At 49.5% G+C, this 26,085-nt stretch overlaps 1 protein-coding gene across 1 annotated transcript in view; it reads right to left on the reverse strand.

Moving 5' to 3' along the window:
- WDR19 (WD repeat domain 19) overlaps positions 1–26,085 on the reverse strand; it is a 637,672-nt gene that overhangs the window by 591,978 nt on the left and 19,609 nt on the right. Inside the window, exon 3 of the mRNA XM_086963976.1 lies at positions 2,814–2,879. Coding sequence (XP_086820102.1) covers positions 2,814–2,879 — 66 coding nt within the window. The remainder of the gene's footprint in view (positions 1–2,813; positions 2,880–26,085) is intronic.

Consider the following 26,085-nt stretch of genomic DNA (forward strand, 5'->3'; position numbering starts at 1 on the left):
GATTTAAAGACTATCAACTCTGACGAAGCAGCGGCAAATCCCTCGCTCTCTCCATCACCTGAGAGAGAAGGGAATGGAATGGGTCAGAGAGCATAGGAAAAGGCATTCACCAGCCTGTACCTTAACTTACCTTATGACTTCTCCGGGAACAGAAAGCACACCGTAATCATAACCATACATCCCTAGGACTGACAGTCAACAGTGAAGCGACTCAAGGGGTGGTGGGAGTTGAGTAACAGGTATTAACAGAGAGGGGATAATGATAATACAAAAATGTTTATGCATGAGAAATATTGAAAGCAGACGTGTGTACTATGCTGAATAAAACCCAAAGAAAATCTGGTTTAAAAACAAAAAATATATATATTTTAAAGTAATTATTTGTAGAAGAGTGGTTTGGGACAAACGGACTCTTAAAGAAATGCCTATACAAATGTTTTGTCAATCAAAAAAGTGCACAATGTATCTGTATTTAAACCAATGCCACAAGAGTCACACAAAGTAATAATAGCAAAACAAATGAATTACAAGGATTATACTCAATTCTGCCTTCAGCCTAGAGAAACTGGTCATTTGTTGACAGTAATATTTTGAACCACTGTTGGCCCACTGCATGCAGTAGGGGCAGCACTTCAGAAAAACATTTAGCTGAGTCAACATGAAACTGCGATTTTTGGGATAAAATACTGTTCATGTTTTCAGCCACGTTTGGGATTACCACTATTTACAAATCCTGGCGAATCAGAAACCCGAGCGGGACTCAGCAGTGGATAGACAGAAATCAGACAGAATTACCAGAAAAAATAAATAAATAAATAAATAACCAGAGTGACCAGCTACTGTGAGACCGTAAGTAAAACAGAGTCAGACTAGCGTGAGAAGCATCTCGGGTAAAATGAATAAATGACTGGGAGGACCCGCTGGGGGGAGTACTGTGTGGGTGGCCAAACATGTTAGCGGGCAGGGAGGAAATGATATGGCTTACACAGAAGCTCACATCTCACTTACAGAGTTGTCTCAGTGGTAATTTATCCCACCTCTTTGGTGAAATGACAATGGAAGGCAGAGGGGTAGGAAAACGTTTGACAAGGAAGTGGACTGGTACAGAAGGTTGTAACGCTTACATTTCTCCATGGGTAGCTTACTCTTAATCAAAGCAAGGAGGTAATATTTCATCACCTGTTCATTATCATCAAACTATGGTTGCGTGGGGTACTGGATGAAACAAGAGAAGCTGGGGGCGACAAGGTATGCCTGAGAACATGCACAGTATGTTGTTTTACTAGCACTTGTACAGTGCCATCAACAGTGATGCATCATAGACCTAGATGGCCTAGCTGACAACTGGGAAGGGGAAGGGGTGAGAGGTTTCCATAGTTTATTGACAGTAGCACCGGGTTTGTCATGAGGACAGGGATAAGGAAGGTGCATCCCCTTGCTCAATATGCAAGCTGTTCCTAAGGATGGCATAATATAGAATAATGATCTGTGATGTCATGGGTGTCAATTACAACAAAAGCCTCAATTCATAACATGTGAGAAGCAGGAGGACAGCGGCTAGTAGGCTGTAGGAAACAGGGCTGAACGGAGAGAGAAATGGCAAACTGGAACTAGGAGGGATAGTATGTTCTCAGCTGCATACAGAAACTATGAAAACATGCATTATAAATAGGGTGGCTGGGGTACTCTCAGACAGGAAGGGAGGACTATAATATTAAGAGGTGTGTTAAAAAAGGCCAAATGGCATGTCTGATAAATGTATACGCTTCTGCTGTGAAACTGAATCACAATTACACTCTTCTCTAATGTTGTGGGGAAAGAAGCTGCAAGTAATGGCAAAAGCGTCATCTGGAGGGGAAATGCATATTAAACTCCACTGTTGGCAGGATGTCAAAACTCGGTAGTCAACAATCAAAGGCATCAACGTTTCTGAGAAAAGTACCAAACAGATTTGTCAATGTAAAGCCTGGAATTGTGAAGGTCTGGAAAGAAGGGGTCAAGAATACAAAGATGTACTTATGTATATATTTCAAGTTTTCTAAGATTACAGTATTTGCTATGGGGCACTTTCTTGGAAACTGTTTTTTTAGGCAATAAGATTGGGCATTGCAATGATACAAAGACACTCAAATACACATACAACGCAAGCAAGCAATAATAGCAGACTAAAATGTGATGTCACAGCTAACGCCACAGGTCCTTGGCATCATGGACACGAGAGACATGTTTATTCCTTCATCAATCATTGCACCAGACATCGATCACCGATTAATCTCTCAAGCTCTTTGTACATTTCTGGGGCCATGAGCGAAGCAATTATTTAGCAGAAGCCCTTGTGTGGGCTTATTTAACAGCCAGCTTCCTACTGCTGACCTCTTGAACAGTACATTTGGGTGCATTTACTTTCCAGGAGATGCAGAGTTCATTTGGAGAATAATTACTTTTGTTGGAGCACGGGTGCCGACACAGTGTGGAATCACTTTAGAAGGCTGCCATGGACCCCACTAGCATCATACAACACACTCTGTGGTGAGGGGTGATCACAATCTGAAGGGTAGCACTTAATGCAGCTGAAAGTCAAGCAGCAAGCACTGAAGGGTTGAGGATCCAAGAACATAGCAGCAATTTCCAGAGCCAGGGGTGCGGTTGCCCAATAAAGAACTCTGATTGGCTAGTAGTCGAGGAGGCGTAACAGTGGCAGTTGTGACACAAACAGCAGGTAGCTAATATCAGTTACTATAGGATTTGCTTCCCCCAGTAGCTAAAGTGAATAATAAATTAGCAAAAAGTGCAACAAAGTCAACTGTACTAACCCTGGTAAGTTAATTTCATCTTTCTTTTGTCCATGGCGATCAAAGACTTTTACAGTGTGATCAGCGCTGCAAAAAAAAATACAACACACATGAATACTTTGATGTATATTGACAAATGTGTATATTGTTTTGATCTTTATTTTTCATACAGCAACACCAGAAACATAGAACACTGGTCAAAAAAGTAGTCATCTGCATTTGAGAAACCCCCATAAGCCCTTTTGGGATCTTACCTCCAAGCACCCACACATGCCACGGATATTGTTCCTCTGCCGCGGATGCAGCATCGGAAAGGACCTCCACTTTGGCATCCAAATCGTAAAAGAACATTTATTTACTGCAAACTTTTTCAGATTTTCTGGAACATCCCCACCCCTCATAGACCACCCTCTCCACTTCCATGCATCTATTCATACCCCTTAGCCACATAATTTTAATTGGTGTTTGCATCTGACACCACATTTGGGGTGTGAGACGGCGACATGGACCCCCCTACCCAGAGAACGCCCTCTCACCCCTGTGCCGCCTTCCTTTCCGCCGGGACTGCAACCCCGCGAACGCTTCCCCATGTCAGTAACGGGATTCGGAGCAGCAACCATAACCAATGGAACCCCGCCTTCCTCTCTCTTTCAGGAGCCAACCAGAGACCTACGATCAGAGGAAGTACAACCCTCTAACCCCGGAAGTCCCACCCCCGTGGCAGCGTCAGAACAGGGAAAAGCTGAGACCTGGGACAAGAACGCCGTTGGAGTATCGTGGCAGGACACTCAGACTGGAGCGGAAGAAGGAGAAGAGGCGACCGAAGAAGACGTGTGGACGGAAGATTGGTGGAGACCCGAGGAGGTGGCTGAAGAGCGGCCGCGACTCACTGGAGAGTTGCGGCGGACCGTGTGAGTACCTGTAATCCCACCTCAGAACTCGCTAGGTGCTCGTAGTAGAGACTGTGTAAATACCTTCTCTCTTAGGCACAAACCTAGTAGTAGTCACACTGTACAATAGCTGTAAAGCACCCTCCCTGTGTAGATAGTCCTCCCCCTCACGAACCCACCTGACACGCTCTCGTCTCCTCCCTCCCTTCTCGATACCTCCCTTCCTCACGGTCTTTTCTTTCTCTCCCTCACTAACCGGGTGACGGTGAAAGTATACTCCCGGGAAGCCCCGACAGGACTAACGGTTCTCTTGTGTCTCTTATTGCCCTCCGAGGTTCCTCCCCGACGTCGGACCCGCCAGAAGTCCCCGAAGAAAAGAACTGGACCCAAGCTCCGAAGAGGAACCCGGACCCTCTCCTATGGATTTTTCTCTTATTTCCGCCCCTCCTGTTTTCTGACTTGTAACTAAATAAACACCAGCATAGCCCACTATATCCGGCCTCCTTGCCTGCTTTTCCAGCCTGCGGTACACCCACCATCACATCTGGTGTCAGAAGTGGGATCCGCTGGAAGCATGGAGGCCGTCGTGAGAAAAATGGCGGAATCACAGGAACAGTTCGGCAAATTGATGGAGCAATTTTTGAAGACCGCTGAAGATGACAGGGGACCGCTTCACGACGTCCTTAAAGGTCAGGGGGTAGTCCACGAACAAGCGATGGGAAAACTAACCGACGCCCTGGGACAACAAAGGCCTATGACCTCACTCCCTTCCGTGGTCCTACAGAAGTACGTGCCGGGAGAAGACGCCGACTACTTCTTCATTAACTTCGAGAGATTAGCCCAAGCCGCCAACTGGTCGGTGGACCGATGGGGCCAATATCTAGGACCTCTGTTAACCGGTGACTTGCAGGCCGCGTATCAACAGGCCAATGTGCAGGGCAATACACCGTATGCGGACATAAAAAAATGCATACTAGAACGCCTTGGTATAGACGACGACACCTATAGGGTAAAATTGAGACAAGCGAAAGAGAGACCCCAAGAGAATCCAAGGGCCCTCTCTTTTCGTATTAACGATCTCGCAAATTTATGGCTCAAACCTGAGGCATCCACAAAGGAAGACATCCTTGAGAAAATATACCTCAAACAGTTCTTGAATTCCCTACACCCGGTGACCCAACGCTGGGTAAGACAACATTCCCGCCTCACACTGGACACAGCCATCGAAATTGCCTGTGCCTTTAGCCGAGCTCAAGAACACCAGCGGGGCAAGGAGGATCATCTGCACAGGCCCCACAACGCGACGGCTCCTCGTCCTCCCCGACCTCCGTTTGTCCGAAGAGCAGAACCTTCTCCTCTTTTGCCTGCACCGGTCCTGTTTCGGCCCCCCAACCCCGGACCCCAATGTTATTCATGTGGGGGTTTCGGACACATCGCCCGTGTATGTCCACAGAAGGAAGAGCCGATGGAGATCGGCCTCGTGAGGAACTATGTGTGCACCACTCCGGGGACCGCACCCCCTCCCTTTCACTGCCCTGAGTCTTGGCCCTTGCTGATACCGGGTGCCGTCAGAGTGTTCTCCGACCTCAAGATCTGGACCATCCGCTTGGTACCCCTACGGGTGTCGTGGCTATTCAATGTGTCCATGGAGACACCAAGCGATACCCCACTACCCAGGTGCGAGTTCAGCATCACAAGGATCCCGGAACGTGCCTCACAGTGGGTCTTGTGCCAGCTCTTCCGGAACAAGCCATATTGGGGAGCGATTACCCCGGACTGCCCTCGCTTCTCCAGGACACCACTGACTCTTTGGCCCAGTGGTGGAAGGAAGCCCCTTATTCGCAGGGTCCGACATTCCCGGATAGCGAACCAAAACCACACAAGCCCAAAAGCCAAAAGAGAAAAGAAAAAAAGGACTATACAAGTGCGTATCCCGCTCTCACGGAAGACCACCCCTGGCAGACAGACCGGGAATTCAGGGCATCACAACAAGAGGATCCCCTCCTACAGGAAGCCTGGGGAAGGGCCTTAGAGAATGAGGACCCCTTACAAGTAGGTCCCTACTTCTACAAGAAGAACGGGTTGCTATACCGAAAAGGGGGGGCACAACAGAACCCACAGCTACTAGTCCCCGCTTCTTTCCAAGATAAAGTCCTCTTCTTAGCTCACAGCCACCTATTAGGGGGTTATTTCGGTGATGAGAAGACTAGTCAGACGGTCCTCGAGAAATTTTACTGGCCTGGTGTGCACCAGAGAGTTAAAACCTACTGCCGCGAATGCACGGTCTGTCAAAGAAATAGCCGTTACCGACCCCCTAGGGTACCATTGCAACCCCTCCCCATCATTGACATCCCGTTTAGCAGAATAGGGATGGACATCATAGGACCCCTCTTGCCCTCACGAAGCGGGTGTCGCTATGCGTGGGTCATAGTCGATTATGCCACTCGCTTCCCTGAAGCCATACCCTTGCGCCAACCCACAGCCCAGAATATCGCCAAAGCCCTTATCTCTATATTTTCCCTGGTGGGGTTTCCCCGGGAAATCCTGACCGATCAGGGCACGCCATTTGTTTCTGCTCTCATGAAAAATGTTTGTTCCCAATTGGGGATCAAACAAATCAGAACGTCAGCATATCATCCTCAAACTGACGGTTTGGTAGAACGCTATAATGCCACAATCAAGCAAACACTGAAAAAACTATTCGGTTTAGAAGCAAACCGCTGGGAAGACATGCAACCACTGGCCCTATTCGCCATTCGGTGTAAGACACAGAGTAGCCTGGGATATTCCCCGTACGAATTGTTGTATGGTCGCCCCCCTCGTACCTTGTTGGACATGGCTCAGGAAGCCTGGGATGCGGAACCAGACCGTACACGTCCGCTCCCAGAATACCTAGAAAACCTGAAGACCCACCTGTCGGTGATTCGGGACATAGTCCGGCAGAACCTAGAGAGTGCCAAATCCTCTCAGAAGAGGCAGTATGACAAGGGCACCAAAAACCATGTCTTCGCTATAGGCGATCTGGTCCTCCTCATGATGCCCTCCTCAGAACAGAAGCTCCTGGGTCAATGGCAAGGCCCCTACACTATCCGACAGCAGGTGACCCCGGTTACCTACGAGGTAGAGCTGGACCCCACTCGGGGTACGTCCCAGATTTATCATGTGAACCTCCTAAAAAAATGGGAAGGACCCCGTCCCATACTATCCGGGACCTGTCTCCCACCTCCTTTCCCTTTTGACCCCTGTCTTGATCCCGACCTGAACACAGTACAAGCACACGAACTCCGTGAAGCCCTAGCTCCTGTGAAAGGGGTCTTCTCCTCTACCCCTGGTAGAACCTCTATCACTGAACATGCGATACAAACAGAACGAGGGAAAGTTGTCCGTTTACGACCCTACAGGGTCCCAGAGGCTCGCCGGACAGTCATAAAACAGGAGATAGAGGAGATGCAAAGGATGGGGATCATAGAGCCCTCAGTAAGTGAATGGAACTCCCCTATCGTCCTTGTGCCGAAACCTGACGGGTCTGTCAGGTTCTGCATTGACTTTCGAGAAGTCAATAAGGTATCCAGCTTTGACACCTATCCCTTGCCCCGTGTGGATGAGATGATCGAGAGGATCGGAAAAGCGAAATACATCTCCACCCTTGATCTCTGAAAAGGGTATTGGCAGATACCCCTCAGGGAAGAAGACAAAAAGAAAACCGCCTTTTCCACTCCTGAGGGGTTGTACCAGTTTATAGTCATGCCCTTTGGGCTTCATGGTGCCCCTGCCACTTTTCAGCGTGCTATGAACCGCGTCTTACGACCCCACTCCCAGTATGCCGGAGCCTATTTAGACGACATTGTCATCTTCAGTGATAGCTGGGCCCAACACTTGGTCCATCTTTTCAATGTTGTCTCTACCCTTGACTCCTTTGGCTTTGCTATCAACCCTGCAAAAACTACCCTGGCAGCAAAAACAGTCAAATACATGGGCTATCTCCTGGGGGATGGCTTGATAAGACCCCAAGAAAGTAAGACAGCGGCCATCCAATCCCTGCCCTTTCCTCAAACCAAGAAAGATCTTCGAGCCTTTTTAGGGCTTCTGGGTTATTATCGGCGGTTCGTACCCAATTTCTTACAGAGATCAGCACCCCTCACCGATATACTAAAGAAAACAATCAGATCCGATGAGATACTAAAAAACCCCACTCCCGTATTATGGCAGGCCTTCACGGACCTAAAACATGCCCTGACCTCCAGTCCGGTCCTGGTGAGCCCTGACTACTCACTTCCCTTCATTCTGCAGACAGATGCTTCCGATCAAGGGTTAGGGGCAGTGTTGTCACAGAAAGATGTGCTAGGGAACGAAAAACCCGTTCTCTATTTGAGCCGAAAACTATTCCCTAGAGAAAAGAACTACGCAGTAGTGGAAAAAGAAGCCCTGGCAATAAAGTGGGCTGTTGAAAGTCTACGATACTACCTGGAAGGCAGAGACTTTGTCCTCTGCACCAATCACGCCCCCTTGGAATGGATGGCCCGGAACAAGGGGCAGAACGACCGGGTCCTCCGCTGGTTCCTGTCCCTACAGCCCTTCCACTTCAAAACATTGCACGGAAAAGGGTCGGACCAAGGCAATGCCGATTACCTTTCCCGTTATCCCCTTACTCCAACCCCTCCAACCAGTACAAGAAGGACAGCTAGGGGACGGAGATGTGAGACGGCGACACGGACCCCCCTACCCAGAGAACGTCCTCTCACCCCTGTGCCCCCTTCCTTTCCGCCGGGACTGCAACCCCGCGAACGCTTCCCCATGTCGGTAACGGGATTCGGAGCTGCAACCATAACCAACGGAACCCCGCCTTCCTCTCTTTCAGGAGCCAACCAGAGACCTACGATCAGAGGAAGTACAACCCTCTAACCCGGAAGTCCCACCCCAGTGGCAGCGTCAGAACAGGGAAAAGCCGAGACCTGGGACAAGAATGCCTTTGGAGTATCGTGGGCCGCGACTCACTGGAGAGTTGCGGTGGGCCGTGTGAGTACCTGTAATCCCACCTCAGAGCTCGCTAGGTGCTCGTAGTAGAAACTGTGTAAATACCTTCTCTCTTAGGCACGAACCTAGTAGTAGTCACACTGTACAATAGCTGTAAAGCACCCTCACTGTGTAGATAGTCCTCCCCCTCACGAACCCACCTGACACGCTCTCGTCTCCTCCCTCCCTTCTCGATACCTCCCTTCCTCACGGTCTTTTCTTTCTCTCCCTCACTAACCGGGTGACGGTGGAAGTATACTCCCGGGAAGCCCCGACAGGACTAACGGTTCTCTTGTGTCTCTTATTGCCCTCCGAGGTTCCTCCCCGACGTCGGACCCGCCAGAAGTCCCCGAAGAAAAGAACTGGACCCAAGCTCCGAAGAGGAACCCGGACCCTCTCCTATGGATTTTTCTCTTATTTCCGTCCCTCCTGTTTTCTGACTTGTAACTAAATAAACACCAGCATAGCCCACTATATCCGGCCTCCTTGCCTGCTTTTCCAGCCTGCGGTACACCCACCATCACATGGGCTTTATCACATCTAGTGACCATAAGACTCAGTGTACAAAAAACAGCTGCGACCTCGGGATATCCACATCCCACGGAATACCCAATAAGACGAACTGTGGTGTCCTGGGGATATTTGCACCCAGTATGCTCTCACATTTGGGCATGTCCAACTCATGTGGATAATAGTGTCCTCCTCTATGTAGTGTTGTAAACATATTTGGCTCGGGCCCTTACCATTTTGAATAACCTGTTTTTATTACAATATATCATATGCAAGATTTTGAGTTGTATTAGTCTCAGTCTGGCTTTAATTGCTACCTTTTTAGGATACATCAAGGCCACCTCCCTAGGATGCATCAAAGACGCCCACCGTCAATGCATTTCATGGGTCCCAGGTCGGTCTCCCATCTGTTTTGGTGTTTGCCCAAAGTATTATTAAGGGTAACTCAGAAAATATGAGACACCAGTTTCTGTGTAATCGCACCCATCAGGACCCAGTTTTCTATTAGGCTGGACTCCGGAATATCTGTTCTTCTGAACCCCTCTGTGCTGATGACAGGTGGCAGTTGCACATATGTATATCTTTGAGTGGGCAGTAGCTGAAATTCGTTCTGCAGTGCCTTGAAGGGCACTGTAGAACGAGCCACATCCCTGCAACACAAGTCATAAGAAGCTGATCCCTAAGTGCTCCCATTGTTTAAAACCGGACTGTTTTCAGACCCCCTTGAGCACTGTCCCATTCCAGAGTGGTGTGGCCTGTGTTCTCTTTCCCTGCGAGCCCGGAGCTTTATTAGTGAGACTCTCATGCTTCACCACCAAACGTTTTCTGTCTCGGGCCCACAGATGCAATTTTGAATTGAATTTGAATTTGACGGGATTTGTATAGCGCTCGTACACCTGGCGGTTTCTTGGCGCTCACTGATAACAGCTACTCAGTCGGTCGGAAAAGGGGGAATGGTGAAGAGATTCAGGATGGGAAGGCTTGGGTAAAGAGGAAAGTCTTGAGATCTCTGCGGAAGAGGGGGTATTGAGTACAGGATCTGAGGGACAGTGGGAGAGAGTTCCAGAAAGCTGGGCCCGTGGTAGCAAATTTGGAACCACCCCATTTCTTCCGTTTGAAACGGGGAACCACGAGAAGGTGGTGGGAGGAGGATCGGAGGTCTCGTGACGGAGTATAGGAATGTATAGCTGAGTTGATGAAGGAAGGGGCGGAGCCTGTCCTGGCTTTAAAGATAGTACAGCCGAGCTTGAATAAGACGCGCTGCCGGACAGGGAGCCAATGGAGGGAAAGAAGAAGAGGAGTAACATGGTGCGATCTAGAAAGGTTAAAAACCAGCCGGGCGGCCTGGTTTTGAACCAGCTGGAGGCGCCTCATGAGGTAGTCAGGCATGCCATGGTATAGGACATTGCCATAATCTAGGCGAGATGTCACCATGGCCAGAAGAATTAGTTTGAGTGCGTCTGGGGCGAAAAATCGTGAGACTCTACGGATAGTCCTGAGCGACAGAAAGGCTGATGACACCACAGCAGAGACTTGGGAATGTAAGGAAAGTTGGTTATTGATTTTGAAGCCAAGGGTTTTGACAGAGGATACTGGAGTGGGTGGGGGACCTAATGATGGGGGCCAGAAGGAGGGGGACCAGGGACTGGAGCAACCACCTGTCAACACCAACTCCGTTTTATTGGGGTTGAGTTTCAGGTGGTTGAGGTTCATCCAGTCCTGGATAAAGGTCATGATGGACTGAACCTTAGACATGGACTCTGGGGCAGAGGACAGGTGGAAGATGAGCTGGAGGTCATCTGCATAGTTGTACACAGAGACCTCCAGCTGCTGTAAAGCAAAAATAAGGGGGGCGATGTAGAGATTAAATAAAAGGGGGGATAGTGAGGAACCCTGGGGGACGCCGCATTGGATGGGTAAAGATTCCGCAGAGAACTCTCCCAGACGAACCGCCTGAGTCCGACCGCTCAAGAAGGAGGACAACCATAGTAGGGCTGTTCCTCGAATTCCCGCCGCCTCGACCCGTGAAAGTAAGATGGTATGGTCCACGGTGTCGAATGCGGCGGAAAGATCTAGGAGGATCAGGGCCTGATGTTGATTGGTGTCCATTCCTTGTCGGAGGTTATCCAGAACTGATGTTATGACGGACTCAGTTGAGTGGGCTGGGCGGAAGCCAGCCTGTCTTGGGGCCAAGACCCCATGACTTTCCACGAAGTCACTCAGTATTTTGACCACGTGTCGTTCCAATACCTTTGCCAGGAAAGGCAAGAGGGAGATTGGACGGAAGTTAGCAGGGTCGGAAGGGTCCGCTCCAGGTTTTTTGAGGATCGGTACGATCACTGCTGATTTAAGTGCTGGGGTAACGATGCCCTGAGTCAGTGAGCTATTGAGGAGCGCTAAAGGTGGTGAGGGGCAGAAGGTGTAAATCTGCTTTAAGATGTAAGCAGGGCAGGGATCCAGCGGGGAGCCGGACTTGACCAACGGAAGAATGGAAAGAAATGAGTCGGTCGATAGGGGGGGAATTGAGTTCAGATGAGCGGTGGCTGGGGGACGTCGGTAGTCCGTGAAGGTCGGGGATGGGGGGGGAATTTTAATTTTAATTTTACTGATTTTATCTAGGAAGAAGTGATTAAGGGAATCGCATAGTGATTGAGAGGGTGATGGTTTGAGTGAAGCTCTGTCGGAGAAGGCGAGGTCTTGGATGATAGAAAAGATTTCTCTCGGCCGGTTCTCCGCTAGTTGAATTTTTGAGGAGAAATAGTCTTTCTTTGTGTCCAATATGGCTTTCTTGTACTGGGTAAGAAGTTCAGTATACCTGGTTTTAGCAATGGGGCAGTAGTTTCGTCTCCATTGTCGTTCGGCTTGGCGGAGAACGAGTTTTAGGTTCTTTAGATCGTCTGAGAACCAACGGTTTGCATCTTTAGAGCGTTTGGTTGCGATGCGTTTTAGAGGGGCGACAGTGTCGCACCCGGCTCGTAGCCAATCGGTGATGGCGTCTACCTGGCCAGAAGAGGGTAGCGCAGTCAGGTCGGGGCTGGAAGAAGAGAGGAGGGTCGATAGTGCTTTGATGTCGACACGATTCCATGAGCGCGCCCAGACATTCCTCGCAGGGGTGGGCTTGGCTGGTGGGACGGGAGCTAGGGATAGGGTGATCAGTGAGTGATCCGACCATGGACATGGGGAGATGGAAAGAGAACTGACCGGGCAGTCGCGTTGCCAGATTTGGTCCAAGATATGACCCAACCTGTGTGTGGGAGTATTGACGACTGATGTAAAGTTGAGCGACCGAAGAGAGTCTGAGAATTCCTTAGACGTGGCGCATTCCGCAGGGTCAAAGGGCCAAAAATTAAAATCTCCCAGGACAATGATGGAAGAATGGTTGACAACCAACGTCGCCATTAGGTCTTGAAAACAGGGAAGGAACGTTTGAGGGGAAGACGGGGGTCGGTACACGAGGACACAAGTCAGAGGGGGAGAAAAGGAAAGGGATCGAACCACTAAACAGTCTGAGGTACCCATGGAGGGGGAGGCTAAGGGGTGAAAAGTGAGCTCCTTACGAGCGATAAGGGCTACCCCGCCGCCAGGCCTGGCCGAGGGGCGGTCGGCTCGAATGGCATAATAAGTCGGGGGGAGTATTGCCAGCAGGGAGGGAAGAGAACTGTCTGAGAACCAGGTCTCAGTGAGAAATAATAAATCCGGTTGATGGGAATCCAGTAGAGTGAAAAGGTCAAGCTGGTGTTTTACTGCTGATCGTGTGTTTAAGTACATAGCTGTTATTGCTGAAGGGGGGAGGACGTTCTGGAGCGGGTTCGAGGAAGTGGTCTTTAGGGGCGAAGACAGGATGTTAATGTGGGTTGACTCATGTACAGTTAGTAGTCCAAGATCAGAAATACGAGCTAAGGTAGCGGCAGGTAGAGTCCACTTGCCTTGCTGAGCAGTGAGTTGCGAGTGGGAGTATTGAATGCGAGGAGCAGGGTGTATGGCCTCGGGCCTCGGTCGGTCGCGGACGGGCGCAGACGGGCTTTCCTTAGGCGCGCCTTCGGCGCGCAAACGGCGCGCCCGCTGCGCTCGTCCGCTGCGCTTCCTATGGAGGCACATACTTATAGAGTAATAAGTAGATAGGCGGTGGGCGTGGCCTCCGAAGGGGGCGTGGCCTATCAGTCGGCCGTGGCGCTGGTAATCGCTTTGCGCGCCGGTTTTAGAACAGCGGAGGGTCCGCTTCTGTTTGACAAAGGCTTAGGGTAAGAGTGCAGGTTTTTTAAAATCACAAAGTTACACAGTCAACAAGTTTTAAAAAATACGAGCGCTCTCCCGGCTTTCCGCCTCAGGAGCAGCGTGTCAGCAGTAAGGGACGCTAGTGATCAGCGTCGCTTTTATTCTGTGGGCGGTGGGCGTGGCCTCCGAAGGGGGCGTGGCCTATCAGTCGGCCGTGGCGCTGGTAATCGCTTTGCGCGCCGGTTTTAGAACAGCGGAGGGTCCGCTTCTGTTTGACAAAGGCTTAGGGTAAGAGTGCAGGTTTTTTAAAATCACAAAGTTACACAGTCAACAAGTTTTAAAAAATACGAGCGCTCTCCCGGCTTTCCGCCTCAGGAGCAGCGTGTCAGCAGTAAGGGACGCTAGTGATCAGCGTCGCTTTTATTCTGTGAGCGGTGGGCGTGGCCTCCGAAGGGGGCGTGGCCTATCAGTCGGCCGTGGCGCTGGTAATCGCTTTGCGCGACGGTTTTAGAACAGCGGAGGGTCCGCTTCTGTTTGACAAAGGCTTAGGGTAAGAGTGCAGGTTTTTTAAAATCACAAAGTTACACAGTCAACAAGTTTTAAAAAATACGAGCGCTCTCCCGGCTTTCCGCCTCAGGAGCAGCGTGTCAGCAGTAAGGGACGCTAGTGATCAGCGTCGCTTTTATTCTGTGGGCGGTGGGCGTGGCCTCCGAAGGGGGCGTGGCCTATCAGTCGGCCGTGGCGCTGGTAATCGCTTTGCGCGCCGGTTTTAGAACAGCGGAGGGTCCGCTTCTGTTTGACAAAGGCTTAGGGTAAGAGTGCAGGTTTTTTTAAAATCACAAAGTTACACAGTCAACAAGTTTTAAAAAATACGAGCGCTCTCCCGGCTTTCCGCCTCAGGAGCAGCGTGTCAGCAGTCGGGTTCCATAAGTAGCCGTTCCAGTCAGGCCCCCAGCTCATTATGTGGGTTAAACCTCCACTCGCTAATAACCTGAAACTGTGATGCCCAATACTATGCCCTTACATCTGGGCGAGCAATACCCTTGTTGTAGCACGAGACATATAGATTCCGCAGGGCTATCCTCGGGTGACCCCCTCCCCGCCACCCACGGCCCAGAGAACCGTCTGTAGTGTTTTAGAGAACCTGTCAAAGTATGCTTCTGGTATCTCATAGGGAGCATTCTGCAAGATATACCATAGTTTGAGTAGAGTAACCATTATAAAAACGGAGGCCCTGCTCATATGTGATGAAGGAGGTTCACGCCACCTCTTTGCTTCCTCCTGAAATTTACCAAGGGGCCCACCCAGATTCCACTCCAAGAACCTATCTCTGTTGTGGAGAGGTGTGGTGCAGCGGCCAGAGCAGCTGACTTCGGAGTACAGGGTTCACGGTTCGATCCCTGGCTCCGGCGGCAACTCAGCACAGCACCATGTGACTCTGGGCAATAGCTCACTTAATTTCTACGATGGCCCCCAGCGCCTTGAGACCCGTAATGGTGAGTAGTTCGTGCTTTACAAATACGGATTTACATTAACATTTTTATTTGTTCGCCATTATGACTATTCCCAAATACTTGGAGCTTGTTCTACCTACCCAAAAAACCCTGCTCACACCGCCCAGTCTTTTATCTGATACAGGATTGATTAGTCCCAGTTGATATGATTGCCCGAGTAGGTCTCAAAGTTGCGGAACACAGTCAGGAACATCAGGAGCAGTGCCTCTGGGTCCGTAAGATAGAGGCAACTTCCACATATAGATATAGTCGCTCCCTCTAATTGAGCACTTCTGGAACTCCCACTCAATAAGCCCTCTCTGGCCCTGAGTTTATAAGTTGGGTGCGTTTACTATACACAGAGCCTCTCGCCCAAATAGTTGTAAATAATCGGGTCACGGCATCCTTTCAGCTTGGTCGGGGCATGCGGCAGGGCTGCCCTCTCTCTCCCCTTCTTTTCTCTCGGGCCCATGAACCTCTAGCGGCTTGGTTGCGCTGGGAACAATCTATCCGGGGCATTCGGTGCACTGTCCCATTCAAATCAACTCGGATGGGTTTAAGTATTTGAGGATTTTCATCTCTCTTGACCCAGCAGTCAGGTATGCTCAAAATCTCCTTCCCCCACTTTGCAGAGGCTTAGGAGTGATATCGCTAACTGGAGGAAACTTCTGCTCTCTTTGTTGGGGCGTGCAGCTCTTTTTAAAATGAAGGCTCTGCCTCACTTCCTTTATGTCCTACAGAATACCCTAGATGTAGTGCCAGCCAGTTACTTCCGTGACGTGGAAGGGTTGCAGCGTAGTCTCTTGTGGGAGGGTAGACCCTGTATCACGTTAGTTAAGCTGTTGCTCCCCTGGTATGATGGAGGCATTGCCTTCCCGGATATTAGGCAGTATTATTGGGCCTCCCAGCTGGCTGCGATCAACCATGGAAAGTATGGTCACATCGCCGACCACGACTATGCCATGGATAAATGGCTTCTCCCCGGAGGCAGATATAATAGGGCGCTGTACTCTAAACCAACTAAATTGGACTTGACAGGGCTGACTAAACATGCGTTCAGATTTGGCATGATGCCACAAGTTCTCTGGGATGGAGGGACAAACTGACGTTGGCTACCCTACTTTTTGACTCGGAGCGGCTAGGTAAGCTCTGGAGGACAAAAGGGTTTGATAAGTGGGACCTGATAGTGATCTCCACCATCAGAGACATCTGGGTCAAGGGGAGGATTAAGTCCTTCGAGGAAATGCAGGCTGAATTTGAGCTGACGAGTTTTGAATACTTCCGCTACGCACAAATATGACACTCACTCCATGCCGCTCTGCCCGTGGACGCGGATCTCCCGGAGGCTTCGCCTCTCGAGGATCGAATTTTGATGGTCACCTCCCCGAAAAAACAATCTCCCTGATTTATAAGAAGCTAATTAATCACAGGGCGGATTTACTGGGGGAGTTGAGGGAGAGGTGGGTGCGAGACGGAATAGAACTGGATGATGGGGACTGGCAATCGGCTGTTGTCTTCTCCTAAGGTGGTTGCTATTCCTGCTCGGCTGCGGCTTGTTCAGCTAAAAATACTACACAAGGTCTATGTTACAGGACCCCGCCTCATACATATGGGTCTGTCTGATACCGGATTGTGTAGACGGAAGTGTGGTTGCGTGGGCACGTTCCTTCATATCATCTGGGAATGTCAGTATATCACTGAGTACTGGCGTAAGGTTCACAACACTATACATGAGGTCTTGGGGATCTACTTGCTGCCGGAAACGAGGAGATGCCTCCTTAACATATGGGAACCTACAGACCTAAACTCTGCACAGACACAGTGGGCCATGTTGGGGTTCATGATATCGAAAAGGAATATTGCCCAACTGTGGGGTGCCGAACAGTCTCCCAGCCTTGAGGTATGGAAAAATGACTTAGACTGGAGTATGTTTAGGGAGAAGACTGTTTGGCAAGAGGCCGTCCTCGAAAGTGGGCTTTGGTATGGGGACCTTGGAATAGATATAGAGGAGAGATCTGTGTGCCACCCAGGGATGCTGTTTTTGATGTACCCCTATCCCCGTGAAATTTCTGATATCGTGTGTATTCTTGGTTCCTGTACCCCCGAAGATGATGTACTTGATATGACCATATTCCTCTGTACTGTGAATTTCACTGATGCTTTGTTTTATTAAAAAGAATTGTTAAAAATAAAAAATAAATAAGCCTTCTCTGTACCCAGTATGCAAGCGGCTCCAGGCAGAGTGCAAATCGAAAGGTGGACAATGAGCATCACTGGCTTGTGCCCCTCCCCAAATCAAATTTATGAGAGAGGACTCTGTCCACCCTTATCGCCACAGTAGGTGCCTTATATAGCAGTTTCACCCATCTACAGAAGTTAGGACCAAATCCAAATCGTTTTAGAGTGAAATGGAGCTACCCCAATCAACGGAGTTTAAAGTCTTTGCGACGTCTAGCGATATATGGCCTTGGAGTACTGTTCATCTTTTCTTTGGTCTAGCCAGATCTGAAACATATGAGATTAAGGGCTAGATGTAGGTAAATAGGATTTACCGATTCTAAAATACCACATTTTACCGATTCGGTATTTTAGAATCGGTAAATCCTATGTAGGTAATAATTCGGTAAAAATTACCGAATCTTTAAGATTCGGTAATTACTGAATCAGTATTTACCGATTCAGTAATTGGCATTCATTCCTATGGGCCTGAAGGCCCATAGGAATGAATGTCAATTACCGAATTGGTAAATACCGATTCGGTAAAATAGGGAAATAGTCAAGGGTGGCAGGGTGTCACTTGGACCCCTGTTGCACCCCTGAATAGTGCTGGTGTGTACATGTGGCATACATACATGCCCTAAGGGCATGTATGTCTGTCACATGGCACATGTGTAAATGCACAGATTTGCATTTACACAGGAATTCCTTAATTATCAGCCTATTTCAACCGTTACCGACCGGTAATAGCCTACCTACATCTGGCCCCAAGTCTTGTTGCACTCCTCGGCATAAACTCCGTTTGATCCTCGTGGATAAGGGAGGTGATCACCCTGGATAATCATATTGTCAGAATTTTTCCAGTATCTTACTTTTGGTGTTCAAAAGCGAAAGGGGCTATATGACACGCAAAGATTGGTAGGCTTATCCTTTTTGGGGATCAGCACAACAATAGCATCTTTATGGTCATCGAGAAGTGCTTCCTCCCTTTAGTCGTGCGGAAGAGATTCAAGAGATGTGGCTAAAGGAGTGGCATCAGTCTTTTATATAACTCCACTGGGAGACCTATTGCTCCCAGTGTTTTCCCCGATTTCACAGGGATCAAACCTTCCTGATTTCTTCCAATGAGAGATCATTTTCGCAACCCTCCCAGTCGACTTGGCTCAGGACTGGGACCTGGAGCTCGCCAAGGAATGCCTCTATGTCTTTCAGAGTGCAGGGTTACCAACTTTTATAAAGGGTTTGATAATACAGTGTGAAGGCTTAAACTATCTACCAGTCAGTTCACACAGTCTCTTCACTCTCTGTTTTTATCTCGGCCACCCAAAGGGCCTCCCTTTTTTTCACCTTTCTAACCACGCTAGCAGGCAGCCTGTCTTATCCCAAGTTTTTTACAACTTCTTCTGCATCGAGAGATAATGCTGTCGAGCGGCATTGTGAGTGAGGTTTCTGTACTGCTTCTGAACTGCCACTAGCCACAAGTAGGTTGCCTGTGCCCCGGTCTACAACTAATAACAAAGGGAGGTGCCAGTACTGATAATGTTTATTTAATGCTAGAACTAATCCCCCACAGCAAGAAAATTAATTCAAGATCGGGTACTGCTGCTTAGTCGCAATTTTATTATATAGAAATTCAACAATTGTTATAAAATTTATCTTTACATCAGAAAAGAGAAGCATTAGAAAAATCAGAAAAATCCGGACACATCAAACTACATTCAATTGAACACTTCAAACATTCCAAAACCTCAATCATGTCACATTCACCACATTCAAATCAGGATCAAGCATACCACATACTACTGTTACAATAAAAAGAAAATACAAACTGGATCTGCATCAATTATACAATAGTTAAGTACAATTGTTTAAAAATCGTACATTCCCATAGATTTTTTACATTTTTCACCATTCATTAAGGGATAATACAGATAGGTAGTGTACACAGGATGGTACGGAGTCTGGAGGTAGAAATGACTCCTATACACACAAGCAGACCAGTGGGAGATTAGGCCTACGCGTTTCAAATCCCCTTTAGTTCGTCGGGGATTCTCATCAGGGCCTCAAGCACACCCAAAAGGCTAAGCGTAGAACCTATGGGGGTCGGGACGGAATAGGCTTCTCTGGAATGACAAGCCGCTCTGTGAATGTAGGTGAACACAGGCGGTCGAAGGTTTATGGTGTCCCGTGAACCAAGCAAGATTCTTGATTAACGGTAAAGCCAACAATCGAGTAAACCAGGATAGGAGGCGTCGGCGTGTAACGGGAGGTGTCTCCGTCACTGTCAGGAGGAGTAGAAACGCTGCGTGCCCGGTGGGTCAGGGATTCCAAGTCCTTGGGGAAGCGGTGGGAAGTGGAGGACTTGTGCCGTGTTAATCTTTGATACGTAATGAAGGGCAGCGTCAGCACATTCAGAATAGATCGCGTGTACAGGAAGCTAGATTCCAACGGTGTCTCCTTTGCGCTGGAGCCGGACGGCGTCAAACTTGACACTAATCACTCGCGCAGTCTGCAACTAGGCAGACTTGAGGGACAATACTTTGTCCTCCAGTACCTTCACCTGTTTATCTGTGCTCTTCTTCATAGAAATTATGTTTTGGGTTTGTCCCTTAGCAGGATTAGGCCTCCCAGAGTATGACTGGACAAGCCATTGATCCCTCGTTTTCCTCAAAGTACAGTTGTGAATCTACCTGCAGGGCTGAGATGACCCCCCCCTGTCCTGCAATGCCCATGAATCAAGCATCCTGGAATGGGGGATTCCCCAGAACCAGTCCTCACTTTTGAGGAGAAGAGATTACTATCAAAAAGCTCCATCTCACTTACCCACTGACCTCATTTCCTGGGACAAATGTTGCTAAAATATGAATTTAACTTGAAAAACAAAGACAAGAGGCGGTTGGCAAAACAGGAACAGTTGGTTTAATTAAACACTTCGGCCGGGAGTACAACCTACAGAGACAAGTCTGAGAACTGTCTCAAAGTACAAGCAATTTATGCAGGCTTATATACAGTTTTGGGTACAATAAAAGTATATCCAGCTATCCTTTTTTGGTGAAGGAATGTGAGCTTTGTCCGTGGAGTCATAGATAAAGGGTCTTTGACTACAAATGCAAGTGGTTGGACCTTATGTGGACACAATGTGGGTCAGTGGGCAGTGTGTCCAGATGTGCGGCATGAGGGGCACATGATCGGTGCGTGTACAGTGTCCTGATTGACTGTGTGTTCCTAACTCCATGTGGCATCTAACTTTATGGTGTTTGGGAAGTGCACGCACCTCTCTGGCCATGTGTGCTTTATTGGGGCCAATTTCCCTGGACCATTGTGGTGTTGCTGTACTTATGTGGGGACGAACTTGAGTTTCCTGTTCGCACATATGTTTGCCAGCTACGTGTCACCCCACCTGTGACCTGTCAATCAGTTACTGTGGGCCTGGGTTGCAGAACCTGCTTGATCAAATATTTTCAAGTCGGGTTGGAGAGTTCATGACAGATAAACTTGACAACAGCGATGCGATTTAATTTGTATACGCGAGTGTACCCTCATAAGCATTAGCATCATTCCTTCAATATCAACACAAAAAAGTAGTCCAGACATGAGGAGGCCCTGTGGATTACTGAAAGAAATAAGTATTGTCTGTCAGATGGATGCCAGAATCTCCAGGTATCCATGAGAATCAAAGCATGTGTGAAGCGCACCAACTCCTTAGGTACTTGTGTTGTCATCATGCCTGTGGCACTCATCCCTATCCCACTCCATTACGTCATTGTAGTCTCCCTCATCATGTGCAATCACACCCCACCTCATTCAGAATAGGACCCAACTTTTGATGTACCCTGCGCTGTAGTTTGGGAGGTGCATGGACGCTGGCTACTGGGGTATCCCGTCTGCCCCATTTTGTCCTAAGGGCCACTTAGCATTTATCTATGAGGTAGGGAGGTTGTTTCTTGGCCAGTATAGCTACCCTTCTGGAGCCACTGAAGAAACCCTGCATGCGCCAGTAACTATATTGGCCCAGGTGAAGGCATTTGCAGTTATTACCCTGGAGGTGAGTCTTTTGAAGCAGGTCCAGATCAGGGAAGTGACTAAGCAAGTATTGCACCACTACCTCGTGCTGATCCTATAACCGGGACCACTGGAATTATGTGATTGTCGCAGGATTATAGATTATATGCATTTACCATATAATCTGTCATCTACGCACAATCTGCAGATTTTAACAAAAATAAATTTTGTTTCTAGCTCAAACAGTTCAAAAGTAACAAGAAATGTGACAACGTGTGTTCATGCACAGCGGAAGGCCCTTTCCAAAGCTGAACTGGTCATCTTTATGCTGTTTATTGATATATATTGGTGCTAAATTGACACTAATGAGGTGCATCCAATGCACAAAGACTGTTACCAAGTTTAAAAAAGACGAAATAATTTAGTAATACTATTACAAAATGCAAAATGTGCCTTTTCTTGCAGCATCATTTACTCAACCCTGTCACATAAATGTGCCCTCTCCTGCCGCATAATTCCACTGGCCCTGCCTATAAACCAACTCATTCATATTCTAGGAGTACCATCAGCTGTTCAATCATAGGGTGGGTGTATACTCTGGTAGTGCATCGCCTGCCTGGTAGGCGAGGGGGCGGGGGGGTTGAACCCAGCCTGGGGGCACCCTTGAGGGTTCCAGTGTCTCCATGTGTATCTTGACCTGGTGTGAACTAAAATACAAATTTCAATTCTTGCATTTCCTAGATTTGGGAGCTGGGCCGACCCAAGCTCTCCTAAATACGGTTCTAAACACAGGCTATGTGCCCTAGGCGCGGGGTTAGGGGACGGTGGTTTCTCCACCCATGGCCTAGGACTTAACAGTGTTGAAAAAATAAGTCTTGGCCATATAAATGACCTTCAAGCGTGCAGGGTAGAGGCGCTTATAGGCGATCTGCACTGCCCGTAGGTTCGCTTTGATCTTCGTTGTTATTGTTGAACATGGGCATCCTCGAATAGCACGTGCTGCATACATATATTGTTAAACTACATTGCAGGAGGAGGAGCTACGCGGGCATCCAAGATGGTCGCGTGAGCAGAGAGCTCCCGAGACCCGCGCCGCCCTTATTGATCTATCCTTCTGCTATCCTGGTCACTTTGACGGGATTTTGAAGTGCTGCTCTTGCTGATGCTGCTGTACTTTTTTGGGCCGGAATCGGACTTCGGGGACCATATTTACGTCGTCTCAAACTTTCTGGCCTGGCCCCGGACGGGACCGGGGACTCTGCTGCTTCGGATGGCCGAGCAGTAATGCAACAACAACGGCTGCCTGGCATCTGCTTCACCGATGGTGTGCCACTTTCACTTTCTTGTCCATCCTTGAACTGACTGCCTGAGACCTACTCTACAATCCTGGTTTTGGTGGTTTCACCAGCAGCACGTCTCCATCGCAGTGCCGGCTCAGTGGTCTGTGACATTTTTTGCAAAACCAGACTTTCGAGGTCCGGTGGGTCGCTGCCATTCTATCGCACCCGGGAGGTCCCAGTGGGGTGCTGAATCCAATATGGCGATGAAACCCGAGATGGAGAAGCGCAGGAAAGCCACCACTCGTGGGGGATCGGTCCAGTCTAATGTGATCGATCGCTATACACAGCCGAGAGGTTCCCCCAGTGCTACCAGCCGCGGTTTGGAGGACCCAAAGACGGACATGGCAACCTCATCGGAAGTGTCACTTCAAGACCTACTGGCCGCCATTGCAGGGCTCAAGGCTGATATGGGTCAGCAATATGAGGCCATCGTGTCCAAGATAGACACGGTGGCGGTCGATGTTACCCTTATTTGAGCCGAGTTAGCCAAGACAAACGAGAGGGTCAAGGCACTGGACCTAAAAGCTTCCAGTCTGGTGACGGACATGGCGGAAGCGCAGTCAGAGATTGGGAATCTGCGATCGTCACAGGACCTGCTAACCAGACGTATGGAGGAATACGACAACAGGGCCCGACGAAACAACATCCGCCTGGTCGGGGTGCCGGAGGACAGTGGTGCTGCCTCGATCGATTTACTGGTTGAGGAGCTAATTGTTGCTAAACTCGCTCCCGCAGGCCTCAGTAAGTTTTTTGCGGTTGAGCGCGCCTACCGCTTCCCAGGTGGACAGGTTAAGCCGGGGGGACCCCCGAGGCCTATAATTGCTAGGCTGTTTCACTTTCGAGACAGGGACGCCATTCTTCAGGCCGCCCGCAAACACGGCCCGTTGACGTTCGACAACAACTCTGTCTCGATTTACCCTGACTTCACTCCTCAAGTGCAGCGGCAACGTTCTGGATTCCTCGGCGTGAAGCGTCGCCTGAGAGATTTGGGACTAAAATATGCGATGCTGTTTCCCGCTCGCCTACGTATCGAGTACAGGGACCGTGCTTATTTCTTTGATCAGCTGGACAGTGCCAGTGACTGGTTAGACTCATTGCCAAAGGACGACGCCGAGAGCGGAGGCCCCGGAGGTGCGGACGGAGGCGCAACGGCGCAGGACTGACTTTGGGCCCTGAGGTCCGGTTTTGGATCGTAATCTTTACAGAGTAACTTATATCATGTGCCTTATTTCTATGCCCGGGGTGGGGCGGGTTGGGGTAGTTTCTCCCTTCCTCCTCAGGGGTTTCTTTGTGTAGATTCAGATGGGGCGACAGGCACACTGCAGTTTGGGGTGGCTTTTTAGTCAGCAGGGGTGCAGGGTGGGGGGTGTTGTAACGGGTTCGTGGTTGGGGGGTGGGTGGCGGGGACTTGGTTATGTTTCGTGTTTTCTGTTTCCTTTTTCACATGGTACTATATTGCTTGCGTACATCCTTGATCTGAGGTTCCAGGAGGGGGTCAGGCTGGGACAATCTTTTTGGGATGGGGGGGGGGGGAGGGGGTGACGTGAATGTTCTTTCTTGGAACGTTAATGGCTTGGGGGATAGGATCAAGCGTGGTATTGTGTTGCAATTTATAAGACGTCATGCCCCTGATGTTGTTTTACTCCAAGAGACCCATTTGATTGGTAATGCCTGTAAAGCTCTTGACCGTCGAGGCTACCGGCTTGTCGCTCACGCTGGTTTTACGTCCGGCTCCCGAGGGGTGGGTATAATGATAAAATCCTCTTTAGCCCTTGCAATTGATGATGTCAGCCTTGATGATCGGGGTCGCTATGCTGCTGTCTCGGGGAGATGGGAGGGGAAGCTAATTGTAATTGTTGCTGTTTATGTTCCCCCGGGGCTGCAGGCTACCACTTATGCTGATCTCGGCAAGACTCTCCTGGGGCTCCCTGATGGACTGCTGATCATGGGTGGGGATTTCAATTCGGTGATGTCGGGCGAGTGTGATCGGCTGCCCCCTGTGGCTGACTGACATGACGGAAACCTTCGGTCTGATAGATGTCTGGCGATCGTTACACCCCTCACAAACTCAATACACTTTCCACTCTGGTGCCCATGGCAGCCTCTCAAGGATTGATTATTTCTTTATGCTGACTGCTAACTTATCCTTGGTGCGGGAAGTCTGACATCTCCCCAGGGGTATCTCGGACCACTCCCCCTTGCTGCTCGAGGTTTCGGTGGGAGGTCTTTCTGGAAGCAGAGTTCCCCCTGTCCAGCCCTGGCACTTTCGGAACCCTCCGCTCCGCTCGGATTTGATTAAGGCGATCGATTGTTACTTCGATGAGAATGTAGGTTCGGTTGCTTCCCCTACGGTTCTTTGGGAGGCCTTCAAAACTGTTATACGGGGTTCCGCACTGTCTCTTATTGCAGCTGAGAGGAAAGCTAGGAGGGAGGCTGTGCTGGCCCTTGAGACCGAAATAACTACACTCGAAAGTGAGTTGGGTGGGGATGACACGCCTGCACTTCTACACTCCTTGGAACTGAAGCAGGCGGATTATAGAGCTTGTGTGACTGATGCTGCTAGGGTGATGCGTGTGAATCAGCTGGGCCGTTTGTATGATGTGGGTGACAAGGCTAGCAAACTCCTGGCGTGGCTGGACAAGGCTGAAAGGATGAACCGCGTGGTGCCCGTCATCACCCGTGAGACTGGTGAATGTGTGTCTGATCCCGGTGCGATTGTTGACTGTTTCGTGGACCATTTCCGGACGGTTTACAGCCCAGTGAGTGACCGTGATGAGGCCGACTCCCGCTTATTGTTGCGTGACATTGCACTTCCCTGTGTATCAGAGGAGGATAGATTGGCCTTAGAAGCCCCTTTTACGGTAGATGAGATCGCTCTTGCCATCAGGTCCTTGCGATCGGGTAAAGCGATGGGGCCCAATGGTTTGCCTATCGAGCTCTATAAACTTCGACCAGACAAGATGGCTGCTCACTTGCGGACCATGTTTCTGGATGCGTTTGAGGCGGGAGTCCTTCCGTCTGAACAGCGCTTGGCTACCATAGTGGTCATTCATAAAGAAGGCAAGCCTCGTGATCGCTGCACCTCCTACCGCCCCATCTCATTACTCAATGCTGAGCCCAAAATTCTTGCCAAAGTCCTGGCTAATCGGCTGTTGTCTGTAATCTGTGACTTGATCCATCCGGATCAATCCGGTTTCATACCCCATCGAAATACAGCCCTTAATCTGCGTAGACTCCACGGCGTTCTCACGAGAGCTGGAACTCTCACTGAGCCTGCGGTGGTGGCCTCCTTGGATGCTACAATGACCTTTGATACCATAGAATGGCCATATTTGTGGGCGGCCCTCTCCAAGTTCGGCTTCGGCCCTAGTTTCATTGCATGGGTGAGGCTCCTGTACGAGCAACCGTTAGCTCAAGTCGTGGTGAACGGCAGAAGCTCCGATTCATTTCCATTGGGACGTGGCACCCGTCAGGGGTGCCCGCTTTCCCCACTTCTTTTCGCACTGGCACTAGAGCCCCTTGCGGCGTGGCTTCGATGGGAGCCCTCGATTAAAGGGATCCGGTGGGCACCGGATCTGGAGGATCGCGTCTCGCTTTACGCTGACGATATCCT

The sequence above is a fragment of the Lissotriton vulgaris genome, chromosome 3_2 (genome assembly GCF_964263255.1).
Source record: "Lissotriton vulgaris chromosome 3_2, aLisVul1.2, whole genome shotgun sequence".
NCBI lineage: Eukaryota > Metazoa > Chordata > Amphibia > Caudata > Salamandridae > Lissotriton > Lissotriton vulgaris.